At 34.1% G+C, this 23,651-nt stretch overlaps 1 protein-coding gene across 5 annotated transcripts in view; it reads left to right on the top strand.

Moving 5' to 3' along the window:
• Window positions 1-23,651, top strand: part of STXBP5L (syntaxin binding protein 5L) — a 459,224-nt gene that overhangs the window by 94,401 nt on the left and 341,172 nt on the right. For all 5 annotated transcript variants that reach the window (XM_059163941.1, XM_059163939.1, XM_059163940.1 and 2 more), the window contains exons 4-5: window positions 14,622-14,703; window positions 16,379-16,479. In XM_059163941.1, coding sequence (XP_059019924.1) covers window positions 14,622-14,703; window positions 16,379-16,479 — 183 coding nt within the window. The remainder of the gene's footprint in view (window positions 1-14,621; window positions 14,704-16,378; window positions 16,480-23,651) is intronic.

The following is a 23,651-nucleotide window of genomic DNA, read 5'->3' as shown; positions in this document are numbered from 1 at the left end:
TTTGTTCAATTGGTAGACATTTAGATTATTTTTACTTTCTGGTTGTTATATATACTGTGTGAACTTTTGTATACAGATTTTTGTGTGGACATATTTTAGTTTTCTTGGTATACTCTCAGAAGAAAATTGTCTTGGGTATACACTCAGAGGAAAAATTGCTGCATTATATGGTAACAGTACTTTACATTTTGAGAAAATTCTGTATTGTGCTCCAAAGAGGTTAAATGGTTTTACCTTCCCACCAGCAATGTATTATGTCAATTTCTCCATATCTTCTATATTTTCCATATGGATATGGAACATATTCCAACATTAGTTATCTTTTTTATTATAACCAAACTTATTAGATATGAAGTGGTATCTTATGAATTGCTCTTTATTGGCACTTCTCTAATGACTAGTGATGATGAGCATCTTTTTATGTATTTGTTAGTAGTTTGTATATCTTCTTTGGAGAAATATTTTTTCAAATTCCTTTCCTATTTTTAATTTTTTTTATTTTTTAACTTGTAATATTTGTTTAAAAATTCTGGATACAAGTCCTATATCAGATTTATGATCTGTAAGTATTTTCTTCTAATCTTTTTTTTGGATTGTCTTCCATTTTCTTGATGGTATTTTTTTTAAAACACAGAGGTTTTTGATTTTTATGAAATCAGTGTGTGTGTGTGTGTGTATGTGTGTGTGTAATTTTTTTATGTTTTTGATGTAATATCTAAGAAGTCATTGCCTAAATTAAGGTCACAAAAATTTACTCCCATTATCCTCTAATAGTTTTATGATTTTAGTTTTTACATTTAAGACTATGATTCATTTTGAGTTAATTTTTTAATATGGTGTGAAGGAGGGATCTATATTTATTTTATTACATGTAGATATTCAGTTGTAGCACTAATTCCTGAAAAAATAGTCTATCCCCATTTAATTGTTTTGATATCCTTATTGAAAATCAACTTGCTAAATATGTAATGATTTTGAAAACCTTAGTTCTATTCCATTTATTTATATGTCTGTCCCTATCTAATAGAATATTGGATATTATTGTTTTGATTACTGTAGCTTTCTTTACATCTTGAAATTGGGAAACTTGAGTGTTCTGATTCTCTTCTTTTCCAAGATCATTTAGGCATTTTGGGTCTCTAGAATGTTCATATAAAGTTTAGGATTAGCTTTTCAATTTCTGTAAAAAAAAAAAAAAAGCCAGCTGGGAATTTGATAGGATTTGCATTGATTTTGAAGATCAATTTGCCACTCCAACAATAGTTTTGATCTGTGAATATGGGATGTCTTTCCATATACTAGTTCTTAAATTTTTTGATGGTGCTTTATAGTTTATAGTTTTATAGCTTTTAGTTTTTAGAATATAAATTTTGTACTTCTTTTGGGTATTTTATTCCTGAATATTTTATTTCACTTTTGGATATTGTTAGTATACAGAAACATAGTTGATTTTTGTATGTAAGTTTTGTAAACTGAAGCCTTGCTGAACTCCTTTATTAGTCCTACTGATTTTTGGTATGTTTTTTAGGATTGTGTATGTGCAAGATCTTGTCAACTACAAAAAGTTTTAGTTCTTTCTCTCTAATCTGAATGTCTTTTATTTATTTTTCTTGCCTAATTATCCTGGGTAAAAACCCCAATACATTGTTAAATAGAAGTGGCAGGAGCAGGCATTTTTGTCTTCCTGAAATCAGAGAAGCATTCACTGTTTCACTAGTATGATGTTAGCAGATGGTTTTTTGTATATGTGCTTTATAAGACTGAAGAAATCTCCTTCTATTCCTAATTCATGGAGAGTTTTTTGAAGGTATTTTCTCAAATTCTTTTTGTGCATCTTCTGAGATGACCAAGTTATTTTTGTTCTATTGATATGGTATATTGATTAGTTTTCCAATGTTAAAACAATCTTGCATTCCTGGGCTAAATCTCACCAGGTCATGATAAATGATTCTTACTAGATCTTGCTCATTTCAGTTAGCTTCTATTTTGTTGAGGATCTTTGTGTCTATATTAATAAATTATGATTTTTAGTTTTTTGTCTTTGTGATGTCTTTTTTTCTGGTATCAGGATAATACTGGCTTAACAGAGTAAAGTTTCAAAGCGTTTCCTTGTCTGATTTTTGGAAGAATTAATGAAGAACAAGTATAAATCTTAATTGTTTGGTAGAATTCACCAGTGAAGCCATCTGTCCCTGTGCTTTTCATTCTGAGTAGTTATTTGATTACTAAATTAATCTTTTTAAAGGTCTATTTAAATTTTTTACTTCTTTTCAAGTCAGTTTCAATAGTTTGTGACTTTCTAGGAATGTCTTCATTTAATATCAATTACCTAATTTTTTTGGCATATAATTGTTTATAGTATCCCCTTATACTCTTTTTAAATCGTTGTGGTTTGTCCAATTTTTTTTACTAACTTTAATTATTTGAGTATTCTTTCTTTTACTCTTAGTTGATCTATCTAAATATTTATAAATTTTATTGATTTTTTTTTGAAGGAATCAACTTTTGGTTTCATTGATTCTCTTTATTTTTCTATTCTTTGTTTACGTACACATCTTTATCATCTCCTTTCTTTTGACTGTCTAGCTCTAGTTTATTCTACTTCTGTAATTTCTCATATTGGAATGTTAGATTATTGAATTGAGATCTTTTGTATAGATGCTTACAGCTATTAATTTCAATATCAGAACTGCTTTAGTTGTATTTCCTTTTATCCCTTATTATATTTTTTTCATTTTCACTCATTCTTAAATTATTTTTTAATTTTCCTTGTGACATCTTTGACCTATTGGTTATATATGGGTATGCTGTGTAATTTTTATATATTTTTGAATTTCCCAAATTTGTTTCTGTTACTGATTTTGAACTTCAGTCCATTGTGGTCAGAGAACACAATTTATATGTTTCATTCCTTGATTTATTGAGGCTTGTCTTATGGCCTATCTGATTTTAACTTCTGCATACAAATGTCTTAGAAATCATCACTCCCATCCTTACAACAATCAAGTGTTCATTAGACTTAAAATTAACCTTTCCTGGACCTACTGGAGAACTGAGTTTACAGGGAAATTCTCTACCCCCAAATCTGGAAAGAAAAACAAATCTAGAAAGTCACAGCTGGTACAGATGCTGCTGGAGACATAAACTGGTAGGAACACTCAAAGGTAATTTTCTCAAATTGTTGGATACTGAGTGTGGACTATCATAAATGAATCTCATGGAGGCCAGAGTGTTACTGGAACCCCCATATTTTCAAGGGTTTTTTACCTCTGAGAAGTATACTAGGTTCTCATGGTAAAGATCTGAGAATGATATCTTCAGGGCTCTGGAAAGGGAAGGAAAAGAATAATCATTATAAAATGAACTCAGGGTATATTCTATAACAAAGATCTAATTTCCTGGGGGGAAAGACTGCCAGAACCTTATCCCAACTAAGAGAAGGGCAGTGCTCCAACTTTACCTCCCTTTCGCTTCCCTCTTACAAAGTGGGGGAAAAGACTATACCACTGGAGAAACACTTGTGAAAATAATACCTCAGACACACAGAACTATTAAAAGACTGAAATTTAATCACAGTATTACTTAACACTCCCCCAACCCCATACCTTATCACAGCACTAACCAGGCTCTGGTATAGTGACAGATGTAGGCTCTTTCTTCAGAGTAACAGAGAAATATAAAGTCAAGAATGGTGAAAAAAGCAAAGACAATAGAGATATTTGATGTCTCTGGCATAAATAGCTACATAAAAAAACAGATAGACCAAAAAAATTAACATAAATGCTCATGCTAAAGACTATTGACCTCAGTTTTTATTAACCTGTACCAACATACCTGGCTCTCAACAGAAAACTTCAGATAAAATGTAATCTAAGCAGGTAAAACAAGCTTCATAACGAGAATGAGCTATAACAAAGATTATGAAGTTATTAGACAAGGATTTTAAAATAACAGTTTAATATGCTAAGAGCTCTAATATATACACCACAAAACATATCTAAAAGTAGATAAAATGTATATAAAATGGCTAATGTAAACAAAAAGATGGAAATTCCAAGAAATAATTCAAAACAAGGGGCGCCCAGGTGGCTGTTTGTTAAGCACCCGGCTCTTGATTTCAGTTCAGGTCATGATCTCAGGGTCATGGGATCAAGCCCTGTATCAGGCTCTTTGCTCAGCATGGAGTCTGCTTGTCCCTCTCCGGCTGCTCCTCATGCTCATTCATGCACTCTCTCTCTCTCTCTCTCAAATAAATCTTTTTTTTTTTCAAAGAGAAATATTCGAAAGGAAATGTAAGATATCAAAAACACTGTAGAGAAATGAAGAATACACTGACTCAAAGAAGGAAAAAAAATCACTAAGTTTGAAAATAGGTCAATAGAAATTTCCCAAATGGAAATGTAAAGAGAAATAATGGGAGAAAAATACATTAAAATATTAATAGTTGTGTGACAATTTCAGAAAGTGTAATATAAATGTTTTTGAACAACTTGAAAGAGCAGAATGAACAGATAGAAGAACAATATTCAAAGTAATGATGATTGAGAACTTTTCAGATTTAATAACAGAAACCAAATTGAAGACCAAGGAATCTCAGAAAACAAGAAGCAAGATAAATTTTTAATAAAGAAAATTTCAGTAGGCTTATGTCTGTAGATAAGCAAAGCAAAGAGAAATGTTTAAGGAAGCTATAGGAAGGAAACAGCCTCACCACAGAAGAACAAGGATAAGAATTACAGTGGACTTTTATTTAGAAACCGTGGAAGAAAAAATAGAGTAGAGCAAAATATTTAAAGTGTTAGAAGAAAAACTCAACAGCATATAATTATTTAGGAAATTATCTTTCATGAGTAAAGGAGAAACCCTGATGCTTCTGCACACACAAGATTGTTGTAAGTATAAATGAATCTAGCAAAGCTGCAAAATACAAAATCAACAAATAAATATTTGTTTTTACTATACACTAACAGTAAACAATCTGAAAAGGAAATTAGGAAGACAACTTCACTTACAATAACATGAAAAAGACCAAAATATTTAGGAATAAATTTAACCAAGGATGCAAAAGAATTGTGCACTGAAAACTATAAATTGTTTCTAGAAGAAAATTAAGAAGAGATATTATTTCTCTAATTCTGTTTTCATGGATATTAAGCTGTTTATTCCAGGCTTCCTCCTGTTCCTTCTTTTCTATCAGTTTGTCTTCTAGATCTACTAATTCATTCTTCTGTCTCATTTACTCTAACTGTTAGAGTATCTAGATTAGATGGGATCTCATAGATAGCATCTTTTAAATTCTGCCAGATCAGCTCTTGTTTCTGCCCTTAACCTATATTGCCATTAATGGTTTTCTCCATCCTAGCTATCATCATCATAACTCTGAAGTCTATTTCTTACATCTTGCTTATATCCATATCTATTAGTTCTGTGGCAAAGGTCACAGTCCCTGTGTCTTTCTTATGTTGTGCGTTCCTCCTCTCAGTCATTCTGTTGAGGGGTGGTTGAGGGAATATACAGAATCCAAGTTATTGACCACAACCCAAGCAAAATGCATCTGTTTGATAGAGACTTTAGGGTTGTCGGCCTCTTGTACTTTCAGCCTGTCTTTTAAGGGAGCGGCCTGCTGCATTGTTACTCAGGCAACCCTGTTTGGATAGAGTTGCCCTGTCCCCTTTCAGAGGGGAGATGGGCTCAGTAAAAACCGTTTTTGGGTGGGGGTGCTTTTTTCTCTGGCAGCTTTCCCCGGTGGCTTTCCGTGTCTCTTCTGAGAGTCAGAGCAAAAGTGACCATATCCAAACCTCTGCCTCAGAACAAAGACTGCAGGATTTTCTTTAGTGTGCTCTCCAGGCCACACTGTCTCCGTTTTTGTCTGTGCTGCTAAAAACTGCAGCATTCTGGGTTGTGTGCCCCATAGCAACACTCCCATCCCTTGCTTCCAGGTCCAAGCATGTCTCTGCCCTTTGTGTTTTTAAAACCACCAGATGCCCCAGTTCACACGCTTGCCTCAGTAGCTCCAGGTTTCAGTCTGGGGTGTGACCTCACGTCCTTTCCCCACTGCTACCTGGTCCTGGTCTCCAGCATGGGAGGCTGTTGAGCTCTGGTGGCACAGGATCCAGAGCCTCCCCCCAACTGCTTCAGTTTATCTTTTCATATCTGCCTGCAGAATCACAACCCCTCCCTTCATACCTCAAGACCAACAACCTGAGATATTCTGTTTGTAGAGATCCAAATATATCTTCTTACATCACAGGTCGATTTCCTGGGTGTTCAGAATGGTCTGGTAGCTCAATTAAAGAGACTGATTGAGATAGGGTCCCCCTTTTTTTTTTTTTAAGATTTTATTTATTTATTTGACAGACAGAGATCACAAGTAGGCAGAGAGGCAGGCAGGGCGATGGGACAGGGTGGGGGGAAGAAGGCTCCCTGCTGAGCAGAGAGCCCAATGAGGGCTCTGTCTCAGGACCCTGAGATCATAACCTGAGTCAAAGGCAGAGGCTTTAACGCACTGAGCCCCCCACGCAGCCCTCCTCCACCATCTTTGCAACACTTCTCTTTATCTTTTGCATATTTCTTGGTTTTTACATGTCCATAAGGTTACCATTGTGTTTTCATATATCATCATCTGCATTTACTAGTTTATATTAAGTTGATGGTTGCTGAAGTTTGAACCCATTGTTTACTTGTTACTTCCTCCACATTATAGGTATGGTCTTATAATTTACGTGCTTTTATTTTGTGAGTTCATTGACTAAGTTTTACAGCTATACTTTTAAAAAAATTATTTTTTGTAACGCTTTTGTGCTTCCTACCTTTCTAGCTCTTACTTATGGTCTTTCGTTTCTATTCAGGGTCCCTTTTAACATTTCTTGTATGTCTTGTTTAATGGTCATGAACTCCTTTAGCTTTTCTTTGTATGGGAAACTCATGATCTCTCATTGTATTCTGAATGGTAGCCTTTCTGGATAGAGTATTTTTGGCTGCATTTTTTTTCCTTTCATGTCACTCCCTTTGGGCCAGCAGAACTTCTGCTGAAAACTCTGCCGATTGCCTTATGAGCTTTCTCTAGTATGTTTCTCTAGTATGTAACTGTTCTTTTTTCTCTTGATGCATCAAGATTCATACTAGGGGAGGCAGGTGGAGGAAAGAAATAGTGCCTGCCATCTCCTTTGTTCCTGGAGAAGTCCCTTAGTGAGCCCTACCCATCCAGACATGCAAAATAACTCTCCCTCCAGTCTTCCCAGATATTTTTAAACTGTTGCTTCTGTGCTATAATCTCCATAGACTGTTTATAGTGCTATCTCTTTAAGAGTGAGGACTCAGCTTCCTATGCCTTCTGTGTTCTTCCAGAACTGAGTAGCTGATTTTTAAAATTCCAGGCTTTAAGTCATGTTGGTTTTAAGAACTCACAAAATTTGGCTCCTCTGGTTTTCCAAGCCAAATATTATTCATCTTCCTCATGTGGACTCTCCATTGTGATGGTCTATTTCTCTCCTTTCTTTATGTCTGGATGCACTCTCGACCCTACGGACAGCCCATAGTCCATTTAGTTTCTCACCATATCTCCTCTCTTCCTAACCTCTTCAATGTGGCCTACTCTCGACCTTTAGTTGTAGAGTTTGTTCTGCCAGTGTTCTTTTCTGAATTATTTAAACTGATGTTAGTGTTATCTCATTATATTTGTGGGATGAGATGAGCTTAGCATCCTCCTACTCTGTCATCTTCCCATCTTCTCATCTCTTGTCTTGATAACCATTCTAACAAATATGAGGTAATAGCTCATTGTGGTTTCCGATTTGCATTTCTCTGATTATTGATGTTGAGACTCGTCTAGTATGCATATTAGCCATTTGTATGTCTTTGTGAAAATGTATGGGGGTCTTTGTCCAATTTTTAAAAATTTTGTTTTTGATTTTTATGACTTCTTTATATATGTTGGATATTAATCTCTTATCTGATATATAGTTCTCAAATATTTTCTCCCATTGTACAGGTCGTTTCTTCATTCTGTCAATTGTCTTTTGCTATATAGAGGATTTTTAGTTTGATGTAGTTCTGTGTGTTTATTTTTGCTTTTGTTGCTTGTGCTTTTTGGTGTCATATGTAAAAACTCATTGTCAAGATCAATGTAGAGGAAATTTTTTCCTCTGTTTTCTTGTAGTTTTGTGGTTTTAGGTGTTATATTTAAGTTTTTAATCCATTTCGTGTTAATTTTTGTGACTAATATGAGAGTTCAATTTCTTTTTTTTTTTTTTTTGGTATGTGAATATCTATTTCTATATATAGAAAATACCCAACACCATTTATTGAAGAGACTGTCTTTTCTCTATTGTGTAATCTGGGCTCCTTTGTCAAATATCAGTTGGCTGAACATGGGAGGGTTTATTTCTGGGCTCTTGGGTTTATTTCTGGGCTCTTGATTCTGTTTTATTGGCATGTGTCTTTATGCTAGAATCATATGGTTTTGGTTATTATAGATTTCTAGTACAGTTTGAAATCATAAAGTGTGATACTTCCAGCTTTATTCTTCTTTCTCATGAGTACTTTGGCTGTTTGGGGTCTATCCTAGTTCCATACAAATTTTGGATTTTTTTTCCTATTTCTGTAAAAACTGGAATTTTTATAGGAATTGCAACAAATTCATACATAGCTGTGAGTAGTATGGACATTTTAACAATATTAATTCTTATAGTCCATGTACACAGGTATTTTCCTATCTGTGTCTTCTTCAGTTCTTTTATTATTAACTTATAGTTTTAATTTTATAGATCTTTCACCTCCTTGGTTAAATTTATTCCTAGGTATTATATTGTTATTTGTTTTTTGTTTTGTTTTGTTGTGTTTTTTGTTATTGTAAGTGGGATTGTTTTCTTCTCTTTCTGATACTTTATTGTCAGTGTATAGAAATTCAACTAATTTTTATATGTTGGTTTTGTATCCTGCAACTTTACTAAATTCATTCATTGCATCTAATTTTTTTGGTATTATCTTTAGAGTTTTCTATGTATAATATTATGTCATCTGCAGAGATAGTTCTACTTCTTTTATGATTTAAATGCCTTTTATTTCTTTTTCTTGCTTTATTGTTCTTTTTAGGACTTCTAGTACTATGCTGAAGGGGTGTGGTAAGAGTGAGCACTGTTGTGTTTTTGATTTTAAAGGAAGAACTTTCAACTTCTTAAACCAAGTATGATGTTATCTGTGTGCTTGTGATATATGGCTTTATTTTATTTAGGTATATTCTTTCTGTTCCCAATTGATTGAGCATTTTTTTCCTGAAAATGTGTTGGATTTTTCAAAGAAAAATTTTTTTTGCATCTTCTGAAGAATCATGATTTTTGTCTTTCATTTTGCTAATGTAGTGTATCATATTTACTGATTTTTGTATGTCAAACCATCCTTGTATCTTAAGGATTAATCCTACTTCGTCTTGGTGTCTGATTCATTTTGTGTGCTGTTGAATTTGGTTGCTAATATTTTGGAGAGAATTTTTACATCTGTGTTCATCAGGGGTATGGGCTATAGTTTTCTTTTCCTATATTGTCCTTACCTGGATTTGGTATCAGAGTAAGGTTGACCTTGGAAATTGAGTTTTAAGGTATTTTCTCCTCTTCATTCCTTTAGAAGATTTTGAGAAAGACTGGCATTACTTCTTTAAATGTTCTCTGGAAACATCTGGTCGTGGGCTTTCCTTTATTAGGAGGTTTTGATTATTTTTTTAAAGATTTATTTATTTGTTTTATTATTATTTTTCTAAAGATTTACATATGTATTTGTGTGTGTGTGTGAGAGAGAGAGAGCAAGGATGAGCAGGAGGGGAAGAAGGAAAGGGAGAGAGAAGCTCAAGCACACTCCACACTGAGTGTGGATCCTGACATGGGGCTTAATCTCACGACCCTGTGATCATGACCTGAACTGAAAGCAAGAGTCATATGCTTAACTGACTGACTGTACCACCCAGGTACCCCTATTTATTTTTTGAGAGAAAGAATGAGAGAGAGAGCATGAATGTGAGAAGGGGGGAGGGGCAGAGAGAGACGGATAGCAAATCTCAAGCAGATTCTGCAATGAGCACAGAACCTGACATGGGACTCAGTCTCATGACCCTGAGAGCATAACCTGTGCCAAAATCAAAAGTTGGGCTCTCAACCAACTGAACCACCTAGGTGGTTCAAGGGAGGTTTTGATTATTGCTTCAATCCCACTAGTCATTGTTGGTCTGTTCAGACTTTCTATTTCTTCCTGATTCATTCTTGGTAGATTTTATGTTTCTATGAATTTATATATTGCTTTTCAGTCATCCAATTTGTTTAGATATAATTGTTCATAGTAGTTTCTGATTCTTTGTATTTCTGTGGGATCGTGTGTAATGTCTTCTCTTTTATTTATGCATTTATTTGAGTCTTCTCTTTTTTTTCTTGATTACTCCAGCTAAAGGTTTGTCAATTTGGTTTATCTCTCCAAAAAAAAAAGGCTCTTAGTTTCATTGATTTTTTTCCCCCCTATTGTCTCTTTAGTCTCCATTTTAGTTATTTCCACTCTGATCTTTATTATTTCCTTTCTTCTGCTAACTTGGGCTTAGTTTGTTCTTCTTAAAATTCTTTTTGTTGTAAAATTAAGTTGTTTATTTGAAAACTTTCTCTTATTTTTGGCATTTGTTCCTATAAATTTTCCTTGTAGAACTGCTTTCCTGTATTCCATAAGTTTTGGTATGTTTTATTTTAATTTCCATCTGTCTCAAGATATTATATGATTTCCCTTTTGGGTTCTTCTTTGATCCATTAGTAGTTGTTCAGAATTGTGTTGTTTAATTTCCACATAGAATTTTCCGGTTTTCCTCCTGTTGTTGATTTTTAATGTAATAACACTGTGGTCAGAAAAGATACTAGAAATAGTTTCAGTCTTCTTGCTTTGTGTTCAAACATATGATATATCCTGGATAATTTTCATATGCCCTTGAAAAGAATGTGTTTTCCAGTTTTTTGAATATAATGTTCTTCATATGTCTGTTAGGTCCATTTTGTCTATAGTGTTATTTAGGCCCACTCTTTTCTTATTAATTCTGCCTGGTTGATTTCTCTAATGTTGAATATGGGGTACTTAGGTATCTTACTGGTATTGTACTGCTTTCTGTTTCTCCCTCTAGTTATAATATTTGCTTTAGATATGTAGGTGCTCCAGTGTGGTGCATATGTATTTTTAACTGTTATATCCTCTTGATGAATTGACTCCCTTATCCTATGTTTTGACTTTTTCCTCTTGCCATACTGATTTTGACTAAAAGTTGTTTATCTGACATCAGTATAGTGGATGTAATATATTTTTCCATCCCTTCAATTTCTCCCTTTGTGCATCTGTAAAGCTAAAAAAGTATCTTCTGTAAAGCCAAAAAAGGGTCTCGTGTAGACCACATATCTTTGGATCTTGTTTTTTATCTGTTTAGCCACTTTTGTGTCTTTTGATTGAGTAATTAGTTTATTTATATTTAAATTAATTATTGGTTAGTAAATACTATTGCCATTTTTGAATTGTTTAGTTCCTTTGTTCTTTTTTCATCTATTTTTTATATATATTTTTATGTGTTTTAATTCGTTTCTCCTTACCTTTTATGTAAATAGTATAGTTCTTTTTTTCTTTTTGGTTGCCATCAGGCTTATGTAAAACATCTTAGAGATATAATAGTCTATTTTAAGCTGATAACAACTCATTTTCAATCACAAATACTTAACAGTTTTACTTCTCCTCTCCCCAATTTTATGATATTATTATACTTTACATCTCTATATATTGTGTATCCATTAACAAATTAATGTAGGTACAATATTTTAAATATTATCTCCAGTTTTCATAATAGAGAAAAAAGTGATGTATATGCCACCATTACAGTACTGGGATATTCTGAATTTAACTATATTTATATACTCTTATGAGTGAATTTTACATTTTTATGTTTGCAAGTTATGTAGTATCCTTTTATTTCAGCTTGAACTCCCTTTTTTGTAACAGTGGGTTTAGTGATAATGAACTCCCTTAACTACTCTTCATCTGGAATGTCTTTATCTTTCTTTCATTTCTGAAGGACAGTTTTGCTGGGTGTAGTATTCTTGGTTGGCAGGTTTTTTTCTTTCATTATTTTGAATATATCATTCCACTTCCTCCTGGCCTGCTAGACTTCTGCAGAGAAATCCACTGATAGTCTTATGTTGGTTTCTTTGTAGTGACAAATTGCTTTGCACTTATTACTTTCAAAATCATCTCCTTGTCTCTGACTTTAAGGATTTTGATTATAATGTTTCTCAGAGTAATCTTTGGGTTGATCTTGCTTGGGTTCCTCTAAGCTTCCTGTACCTGGATGTCTATATCTTTCTCAAGATTTGGGAAGTTTTCAGCTGTTTTTTTTTCCTTTAAATAGCCTTTCTGCTGCTTTTCTTCTTTATCTTTTGGGACTCTCGTGATGCAAATGCCCATTTACTTGTTGGTATCCCATAATTTACTCAGGTTGTCTTTACTCTTTCTTCTTTTTGTTCCTCTAAGTGACTAATTTCAGTTGAATTGTCTTTGAGTTTGCTAATTCTTTTGTGTGGTTAAGGCTGTTATTGAAGCTCTGTTTTGAATTTTTTATTTCTGGCATTGTTTTTTTGAACTCCAGGATTTCTGTTTGGTTCTTTTTTATACTTTCTATTTCTTTATTAAATACATTTTGTCATGAATTATTTTCCTGTTTTTGTCTAGCTGTCTGTTCCTTTCCATTTTCATTCAGTTTTTTAAAGACGATTATTTTGATTTCTTTGTTGGGCAAATCATAGATCTCCATTTCTTTGAAGTCCATTACTGGAGTACTATCACTGTCTTTTGTGATGTCATATATGTTTGATTTCTCAAGATCCGTGTTGCCTTGCATTGATGTCTGTGCATTTGTAGGGGCAAACACCTCTTTCAGTCTTTACAGACTAGAAGATAAAGACCTTTTCTTGTCCCATTCCTTGGGCTGATAGTATTATCTCCAGACTTGCAGGCGTGCTGTGTTGGAGCCATTTACAGTGCTGTCACTGGATCTGCAATGGAGTCTGATTGGGCTTGTTATAAGGGCTTAGGCCAGTGTGGATCCCTTCTGGTCCCTGGGTGCATACAACTGCTTCTAATACCTTATCAGTAGGGTGGTATTGGGCAAAGGTCCACATGTGTGTCCTATTATCAGGTAAATAGTCAGTGAGCCTATGATCAGGTAAATGGTGGATGTGGCTCCCATCAGGTCCCTGGGAGAACTGCTGCCTAATTACTGACTGGCTCCTGGGTGGGCAGGATTGATCCTGAACTGTGGCAAAGCAGTGCTGGAACTGAGCTTTAGGGCTGATTCACATTCCACAGCCAAGATTAAGGTTTGCAGAACTGGCTCTGGGGGCACAGATAATATGTCTCCCTCCAAGTTACTGGATAGGTTGGATTGGCCCCTGACCATGGCCAGAGGGGCCCAGGCCAAATATAGGGCCCTTTCAGGATCTTTTGAGATATAGTTTTGTTTCTTACTGGTTCCCTGTGCCTGTAGGACTGCTCATGGATTGAGGCTAGGAGGGGCTGGTACCCAGTATAGGGATTTCTGGGAGTACAAACAGGAGTGTCTCCTGCTGGGTTTCTGTGTCAGCAGTACTCTTCACAGTTTGCAGCTGGAGCTGAACATAAGGCCCTTTCAGAGTAACCGGGTTTGTAGCTAGGAATGTTTCCCTCTGGGACCCTGGACCCTCAGGACTTCTGACTATGACTCTGAGGACTCTGGGTTCATGTATTGGCCCTTTCAGGATCCCTCTGAGCACAGATGGGAGTATCTGTAACGTGGTCCGTGACTGGAAGGGGCGGGGAGTAGAGGATGAGGGCCTTTCCAGATCATCAAATGCACAGATGGGAACGTCTTCTGCTGGGACCCTGAACCCTCAGGACTACTGCCAGACTGCCAGAAACACAAAAGTGTCTCCAATAGGGTCCCTGCACTGGCAAGACTGTTCCTAGATTGTGGCTGGGATGGGCTGGAGCCCAGTTACAAGGCCATTTCAGAATCTTTAATCTGCCTGAATTTGAGGGGTCCTTATTTCCAATGGCTCCCACACTGCAGCCAAAAAGAGCTAGTGCTGGTTCAAATACCACTTCTGGATCCACAGCTGAATTGAGGTCTGTATAACTATCACCTGATGCATGGGTGATGCTTCCAAGATCTATTGGAAGCTGAATTCTCAGGGGTACAGAGGTATTTCTGTTTCTGTAGCTAGACTACAGTCAGTAAATCAGCTGCCTGGCATAAGCCTGCCTTCTCAAAACAACTTTCTTCATTCTTGGTCTACACTGTGGTTTTTCAGTCTCCTATCTAGATCTGGAAGCTCCCAGGAAAGCACTTTTGTTTGTGCATAGATGGCAAGTTATTGTTGTCAAGGAGAAGTCCTATTTGGCCATTTTGTTAATGTTTTATGCTACATAATGTAATTTATATCAACTAAGATTTTTTTACTCTATATTTACCAAAATAAGGATAACTAAAAAACAAAACATTAGATGTTAAGTAAGTTAGTTTTTACTTGACCCATTAATATTAATACTAATTAAAATGTTAGAATCCTTGACTTTTTATATAATAGACTTGGGAGACCTGGCGTTGATTGTTATTGCCAACATGAAAGTGGTGCAGCTGTCCTGCAGCTCCAATTCTTGATCAATGAGGTAAGGATAATCTTGACTATTTATCACAGAGATGTACATATACACACTACATTAGTTGATGTGACCTTTTTTATATTATTTTATATAAAACATATTATTTTTATTTAAATATGTTATTTTTTATATATTCTAAATATTTAAAGGTATATATGTCTGCAATATTATTCGTGGTCACATTTCTTATAAAAGACTACGTCAGTGTTTGTCTATTAAATTTTAAAGGAGAAAGTTTGCATATACCAGAAGATCCTGTTCTTATTATGCAACATAATTTACAGATTAATTATTTACATTTAAAAAAATTACTAAAATTCGGATTGCTCCATTGACTATTAAACTTTTCGTCAGGATACTAATTTGAATTTTATAATCAGCATTAACTTCATGTTTTACCCTTATCTTTCATGAAATAACCTTTTCAGTTATTTACTTATAGGTTCTGCTATCTGTATATATATTCAGATTTATTTATTGGTACATATATGCATATTTATTTATTTATTTATTCATCCATAGCTATTATGATGATTGTTTCCCTACTCTATTCCTATTCTATAGACCTGTGGTGATGAGAAATTCCTAACAACAGAGTATGTATTTATAAAGCTTGGAAAAGTTGCAGATATTCCTTTAGGTAGAGGCTTCTTAAGGCCTTCTGTGCTCATTGTTATTTTCACATATTAAGTAGATCATTGTGTCTTTTAGAGCTGTTTTCAGTTAAGTGAGCTGTCAATGCAAAAATGCCTTAAAAATTTGTGCCATACCAAATTTAGGCACTTAGCAGACTGAACTCAATGCCTTGAGGAAAAAAAAAAAATGAAGCACTGCTGATTGTTTTCTTATGGTATGAAAATCCATTCAATATCTCCATATATTTTCATATATGTTTTTCTCTAAGAATTTTATAATCATAAACATGGGTAAAATGGTTCATAGACTTTTGTGTCAGAGACTCTTAAGAAATGAAAAATTTGTGATGTTGACAGATGTCCACCTTTTACTTCTCTCAGTTCAGACTCTTTCTCAGAAGTCAGAGAAATTCTCCTTATTGACAAACCTAGCATATTTTACCTTGTAGGTATACTTGCTATGGGATACCACAATAAGAGAGGGAGATAAGACACATAGTATGTGTGTGAAAATAAGAGACAAGGAAATTAAAGTTAGTTTTCCTAAAGAAAATACAATAATCCCTAATAGTCCTAAAGATGCTTACAATAATTATTTCTTTCTGGTGGCGAATGCATATTTTTTTTTAAAGATTTTATTTATTTATTTGACAGAGAGAGATCACAAGTAGGCAGAGAGGCAGGCAGAGAGAGAGGAGGAAGCAGGCACCCTGCTGAGCAGAGAGCCCAATGTGGGACTCGATCCCAGGACTCTGAGATCATGACCTGAGCCGAAGGCAGCGGCTTAACCCACTGAGCCACCCAGGTGCCCCAGTGAATGCATATTTTGTGAGTTAGTCATCCAGACCAGTCCAGAAATTCACTTGCTTCTACTCAGCATTCTTAACCTTCCTGAGTAAAGTACATACAATTGTTTTTCCTTATATTTGTAGGTTATAGAGATACAACTAACTCATTAAATAGTGAAAAGTTTAGTAAATTAGCTTGTTTTTGCTTAACAAAAATCTCTTAAGGAAGTCACTTATTTTTCTTCATTTTTGTTTCAGGGTGCTTTGGTTAGTGCAAGTTCAGATGATACCCTTCATTTGTGGAATCTCAGACAAAAAAGGCCAGCTATTCTTCATTCTCTTAAATTTAACCGAGAACGGTAAGAATGACTGAGTTAAACAATTTCTTGATGGATGAGAAAAGTATTTCCTGAGAAGTTTCAGGTTAACTTTTGGAAGATTAGTTGCTTTTTTTTTTTTTTTCAGAACCTTAAAATCTAGAAAAAATTTGATGGTATGCTTGTTTTTATAGTAAAATTCATAGAAAATTCATAATTAATTAGATTTAGTCATCTAATGAGGAACTCCTAACATTTCTGTTCTTGCCATAAACTGGCACTGCAGCAATGATGCATTTATTTTTCCCTAGGCCATGGTGCTGAAAACTCAGACTTAAAATTTGAAAGTCAAGTAAATACTAAATTCTTTTTATACCTTTTGATCATGGCAGTTATGTCCTACACTAAACTCTTTTGCTTAAATATTTTACCATGAAAAAACCCTGAAACAAAAGTTTTAGATTCCAAAAATGTTGGTAGTAAGTGTTGAACAATATTATATATAAACCTTGATGTTTTCCAAGATGGTAACTTGACCAGAATTTCGATTCCCCCAATTTAGAATGAAATATTACTAATCTGAAAGAAAAATATTAAATGAATAGATACAGGAAAAATTACTAGATTTTATTTGTAACAACCTACCAAACTTTAATGTTTCTAATGTTGGTGTCAGTTAAACCTCAAACATAATTTACATCTACTCAATTGATAATCTGCCTGGAGATAAGTAAAATTTGTATTTCATTATCTGTCTCTGTAATTTAACTGAAAAATAACCTGATATTTATTATTTGGAAAACAATCTAACTCTTTGCAGTGGAGGAGAAGGTTCATCACAGGAAAATTTGATGTTAATGAAAGAAAAAGAAACCTTTGAGAAGTAAATTTACATAGATTAGCAAATACTATTCAAACTGAGGTAGGTGAATAATGGAGGCAGGCTCTCACTGCTAAGAACTCAAGATAGTGCTTATTTTATTTTGTTGAATAATAATAGTTTAATAAGGAATTGTTACTACATGAACAGAGTTGGAAGAAGTAAATCTGTTTTTATAAGTATGTGAGAAAAAAGGATAGCAATTATGCAAACATTATTTTATTTACCTGAAGTTTTTCTTTTTCTACTCATATGCATACTGTACTATTTAAGTCATTAACCTTCAATATTCTGAGTAATATTCATGAGTGTTATCTCTATGGTATTTTAGGATTTAGCATCAATGGGAATTTTCATTATATCCAGTATATTTTGAGAGGAGGGAATTTATATTTTAGATGTCTGCTAAAACTAGATAGAATTTCTTTATTTAGATCTAATTTTGGTTATTGTATCTTAAATTTTAAAGTAATTAATGCAGCAGAAATTTCAGGATATTAAAAAATTTAAAAATCAGTCAAGAGTTATACTGTTCCTGTTTTTTATCTCTAAAAATATTTATTACTCAGATATTGACATATTGATTTTATCACTTTCTCTGCTTGTAAGATTTTTGTTTGTTTAAATGATTTAAGTAGATCTGGCCCTACACTTCTGTGTGGATAGACAAAATAAGTTTTTACCCTCATAATTGGAATGTTGAAGGAAATGTTCTGGCCCTTTTTATGGCCCTTTTTGGGGTAGGGGGAAGAAACAATTGATGGTGATGATTTTCAGTTATAATTTTATTATCTCAATTGATGTGGATTTTCCTGTTAGCAACATAAAAGACCAAGCTGACAGTTTTGGGACGTATCATAGAATCATAGAATTTTGTAGGCATTGCTTATTTTAATGCTTGCAAAAATAGGGTATCTATCTTTTTGAAGAGAAATTTATTATCTTGAACATGAAAATATCATGAATGGAAATAATCAGTAACTATCACAGTTCCTATAGGGAAGGATATATTTTTAAATGTATGGTGAATAGAGGCTTTGATCTGTAACAGAGAATTTAACCAACCATCTTTTGGAACTCTGAGCCTTCTTAAATTAAGCAGTTGACTATGTAAATTTCTATATATCCTATGTTTCTGTCATATATATATTTAATTTATATAGTTTATGCTATACATTTTAGGTTTTTATTTATTTTTTATAGGGCACCTTTAGCTTTTGGTCTTATAATCTTTGAAGGCAGTAATGAGAAATAGTTTTAGATATTTCAGCTGCTTCTGAGGAATGATCCTTGGATTCCTTTCAAATCTGATTTTAAAGCTAAATATGGAAGAACAATTGGTTTGATTTCTGTGCTGCATGATCTGAAAATGAATAAAATAAGACATTCATATTTTAGACATGTTACTAGTCCTTGATAACACTGATCATAAATTATATAACGGGAAAATCATAGCATTGTTTTATATGGTTTTCAAGTAAAATTCAATAGGTAGACTATGACATGAAGATATTAACTTATAGGAATATTTTAAGAACCCTATAATTTATGAAATTATCTAGCAAGCTTGATCCATTGGAGTTGGCTTCTGGGGAATTTTATAACCCCAATTTAAAATATGCTATTGCTTTATAAAGGAAACTTGCATCATGTTTATTTTAAAATTTTCTTTAAGAATTAACATATTTACCTGGTTTGACATTCAAAAGATGTAAGTTGTATATACAGTGAAGGATTAATCTTCTACTGCTGTTACTTGGACCCTTAGACCCCATCACTGGAGGTGAAGAGTGTTACTTATTAATTTATTATATCTTTCCAGAGATTAATTATATATGCATAAAGGCAATTATATGTAACATAATTTTTTCCTTACGTGTGTGTGTGTGTGTGTGTGTGTGTGTGTAAGGAAATATGATTATATATATTTGTTACACAAATTGTAACATGTTATACAGTTTTGTATCTTGTTTCATTCTCTTTGGAATTTATCCTAAAGATCCTTCCTTATCAGTGTATAAAAAACTTCCTTATTTTTTTTTTTCTTTTGGTTGTGTGTGTAAATGTTACCAAATCAAGAAACTGTGTAGGGGTGCCTGGCTGGCTTAGTTGATAGAGCATGCAACTCTTGATCTCAAGGTTATGGGTTCAAGTCCCATGTTGAGTGTAGAAATAACTTAAAAATAAAATCTTAAAATAAAAACACATTTAAAAAAAGCAGTGTAAATGTTAAATTTACACCTCAAGGTAATTTACCCTGTAACAAATGCAGAAATCAAGAAACAGAAAATTACTAGACCCACAACCACCCCCCTCATTTTACCTTTCGGTAACTACTTAATCCACACTATCCTGATTTTAAACACTATAAATTAGTTTTATCTGTTGTTTGGAAAATTATACAAATGATATCATACATACATTCTTGTTTGTGTTTGGCTTCTTTTGCTAATGTTATATTTAAAAATTTCATCCATGTTTTATGTAGCTATAGTTCATTACTTTCATTGTTATATAGTATTCAACTTAGTGAATATTCTTCATTCGATTAACCATTCTACTTTAATTCTCTTGCTTAAAGTTAACTTTTGTATTTCCACTTAAATTTTAGAAATACTTGGTGTGATGCATAAGTAATGTATCTTGGAACACTGAAAAAATAAAATAAAGTTAAAAAAATAACTTCTTAAATTTCACAAACACATTTGCTGAGGTTTTGATTAGAAATACTAATTTAAAGAGGTATATGGACTCATGTTCATTGCAGCATTTATAACAGGCAAGGTATGGAAGCAACCTCAGTGTCCATCAATAGATGAATAGGTAAAGATGTGGTATGTGTATAGATGTATGTATGTGTGTGTGTGTGATATAGATAGACTAGAATATTACTGATTGATTAAAAAAAGAATGAAATCTTACCATTTGTGATAGCATGGATGGACCTAGAGGGTAATATGCTAAATGAAATAAATTAAACAGAAAAAAATACCGTATGATATAATTTACATGTGATATCTAAAAAAACAAAACAAATAGACTTATAAATAGAACAAACTCGTGGTTGCCAGGGAAGGGGGTGGTGAGCAAAATAGATAAATGGGATTAAGAGGGTCAAACCTCCAGTTATACAGTAAATAAGAAAAAAAAAACCTTTGAATCTGTAGACTACTTTGAAGAGCACTGACATATCCCATGATGATGCAGGATGGCAATATTGATTCATTGTCATTCACAGTGACAATATTGAATCGTTCAATCCATGAACCATGGTATATGTTATATCATCCACTTTCTTAAGTCTTCTTTGAGTTCTCTAAATAACATTAATGAATTTTTCTGAGGTCTTCCACATTTTGTTAGGTTTAGTCATAAGCTTTTTAAAAAAATTTCAATACAATGTAATATTTGCTTCAGGTGTACAATTAGTGCTTCAACAATTCCATACATCACCCGGTGCTCATCACAAGTGACTCCTTAGTACCCATCTCCTATTTTAACCTAACCCCACTCCCACCTCCCCTCTGGTTACAAACAGGTTAAGAGTCTTTTTCTTATTTTGTCTTTCTCTCTCTATCTCTCTTTTTCCCTTTTTCTCATTTGTTTTGTGTCTTGTTTCTTGCTTCACTCATGGATGAGTGAAATCATATGGTATTTGTCTTTATGACTGACTTATTTCGCTTAGCATAATACTTTCTAGCTCTATCCATGTTGTTGCAAATAGCAAGATTTCAATCCTTTTTATGACTAATATTTGACAGTATGTGTACACACACACACACACACCCCAAATCTTCTTTATCCATTCATTAGTTGATAGACATGGGCTGTTTCCTTAATTTAGCTACTGTAGATAATGTTCCTAAAAGCATGACAGAGAATATATCCTTTTGAGTTAGTATATTTGTCTCCTTTAGGTAAATACCCAGTTGTGTGATTACTGGATCATAGGATAGTTCTATTTTTAATTAAAAAAAATTTTTTTTTAACGTATAATGTATTATTTGCTTCAGGGGTACAGGTCTGTGAATCATCAGTCTTAGACAGTATTTTTAACTTTTTGAGGAACCTTCATACCATTTTCCACAATGACTGCACCAGTCTGCATTCCCACCAATAGTGCACAAGGGTTCCCTTTCTCTACGTCTTCATCAACACCTGTTGTTTCCTGTGTTGTTGAATTTAGACATTCTGACAGGTTGTGGGGTGATATCTTGTAATTTTCATTTGTATTTCCTTGATGATGAATGATATAGAGTATCTTTTCATGCATCTGTTAGTCGTATCCTTCTTTGGAGAAATGTCTATTCATAACTTATGCCCATTTTGGGGTGTAGAGTTGTATCAGGTTTTATATATTTTAGAAACTGACCATTTGTTAGATTTATCATTTGCAAATAACTTTTCTTTTTAATCAATTTTTTATATATTTTCAGCATAACAGTATTCATTATTTTTTCACCACACCCAATGCTCCATGCAATCCATGCCCTCTATCATACCCACCACCTGGTACCCCAACCTCCCACCTCCCCGCCACTTCAAACCCCTCAGATAGTTTCTCAGAGTCCATAGTCTCTCATGGTTCACCTCCCCTTCCAATTTACCCCAACTCCCTTCTCTTCTCTAACTGCCCATGTCCTCCATGCTATCCACAAATAAGTGAAACCATATGATAATTGACTCTCTCTGCTTGACTTACTTCACTCAGCATAATCTCTTCCAGTCCCGTCCATGTTGCTACAAAAGTTGGGTATTCATCCTTTCTGATGGAGACATAATATTCCATAGTATATATGGACCACAACTTCCTTATCCATCCGTCTGTTGAAGGACATCTTGGTTCTTTCCATAGTTTGGTGACCGTGGCCATTGCTGCTATAAACATTGGGGTACAGATGGCCCTTCTTTTCACGACATCTGTATCTTTGGGGTAAATACCCATGAGTGCAATTGCAGGGTCATAGGGAAGTTCTATTTTTAATTTCTTGAGGAATCTCCACACTGTTCTCCAAAGAGGCTGTACCAACCTGCATTCCCACCAACAGTGTAAGAGGGTTCCCCTTTCTCCACATCCTCTCCAACACATGTTGTTTCCTGTCTTGCTAATTTTGGCCATTCTAACTGGTGTAAGGTGGTATCTCAATGTGGTTTTAATTTGAATCTCCCTGATGGCTAGTGATGATGAACATTTTTTCATGTGTCTGATAGCCATTTGTATGTCTTCATTGGAGAAGTGTCTATTCATGTCTTCTGACCATTTTTTTGATATGATTGTCTGTTTTGTGTGTGTTGAGTTTGAGGAGTTCATTATAGATCCTGGGTATCAACCTTTTGTCTGTACTGTCATTTGCAAATATCTTCTCCCATTCCGTGGGTTGCCTCTTTGTTTTTTTGACTGTTTCCTTTGCTGTGCAGAAGCTTTTGATTTCGATGAAGTCCCAAAAGTTTATTTTTGCTTTTGTTTCCTTTGCCTTTGGAGAGATATCTTGAAAGAAGTTGCTGTGGCTGATATCAAAGAGATTACTGCCTATGTTCTCCTCTAGGATTCTGATGGATTCCTATCTCACGTTGGTCCTCTCAATCGATGCAGAAAAAGCATTTGACAAAATCCAGCATCCGTTCCTGATTAAGATGCTTCAAAGAAAAAAAAAAAATGCTTCAAAGTGTAGGGATAGAGGGAACATTCCTGAACTTCATCAAATCTATCTATGAAAGACCCACAGCAAATATAATCCTCAATGGGAAAAAGCTTGCAGCCTTCCCGTTGAGATCAGGAACATGACAAGGATGCCCACTCTCACTACTCTTGTTCAACATAGTATTAGAAGTCCTAGCAACAGCAATCAGGCAACAAAGAGAAATAAAAGGTATCCAAATTGGCAATGAAGAAGTAAAACTCTCTCTCTTCGCAGATGACATGATTCTTTATATGGAAAACCCAAAAGACTCCACCCCCAAACTACTAGAACTCATACAGCAATTCAGCAACGTGGCAGGATACAAAGTCAATGTACAGAAATCAGTGGCTTTCTTATACACTAACAATGAAAATACAGAAAGGGAAATTAGAGAATCGATTCCATTTACTATAGCACCAAGAACCATAAGATACCTGGGAATAAACCTAACCAAAGAGGTAAAGGATCTATACTCGAGGAACTACAGAACACTCATGAAAGAAATTAAAGAAGACACAAAAATATGGAAGACCATTCCATGCTCTTGGATTGGAAGAATAAACATTGTTAAAATGTCTATACTGCCTAGAGCTATCTATACTTTTAATGCCATCCCGATCAAAATTCCACCGGTATTCTTCAAAGAGGTGGAG

This window comes from Mustela lutreola, chromosome 2 (assembly GCF_030435805.1).
Source record: "Mustela lutreola isolate mMusLut2 chromosome 2, mMusLut2.pri, whole genome shotgun sequence".
Lineage (NCBI taxonomy): Eukaryota > Metazoa > Chordata > Mammalia > Carnivora > Mustelidae > Mustela > Mustela lutreola.
This window is presented reverse-complemented; position numbering and strand designations above follow the sequence as displayed.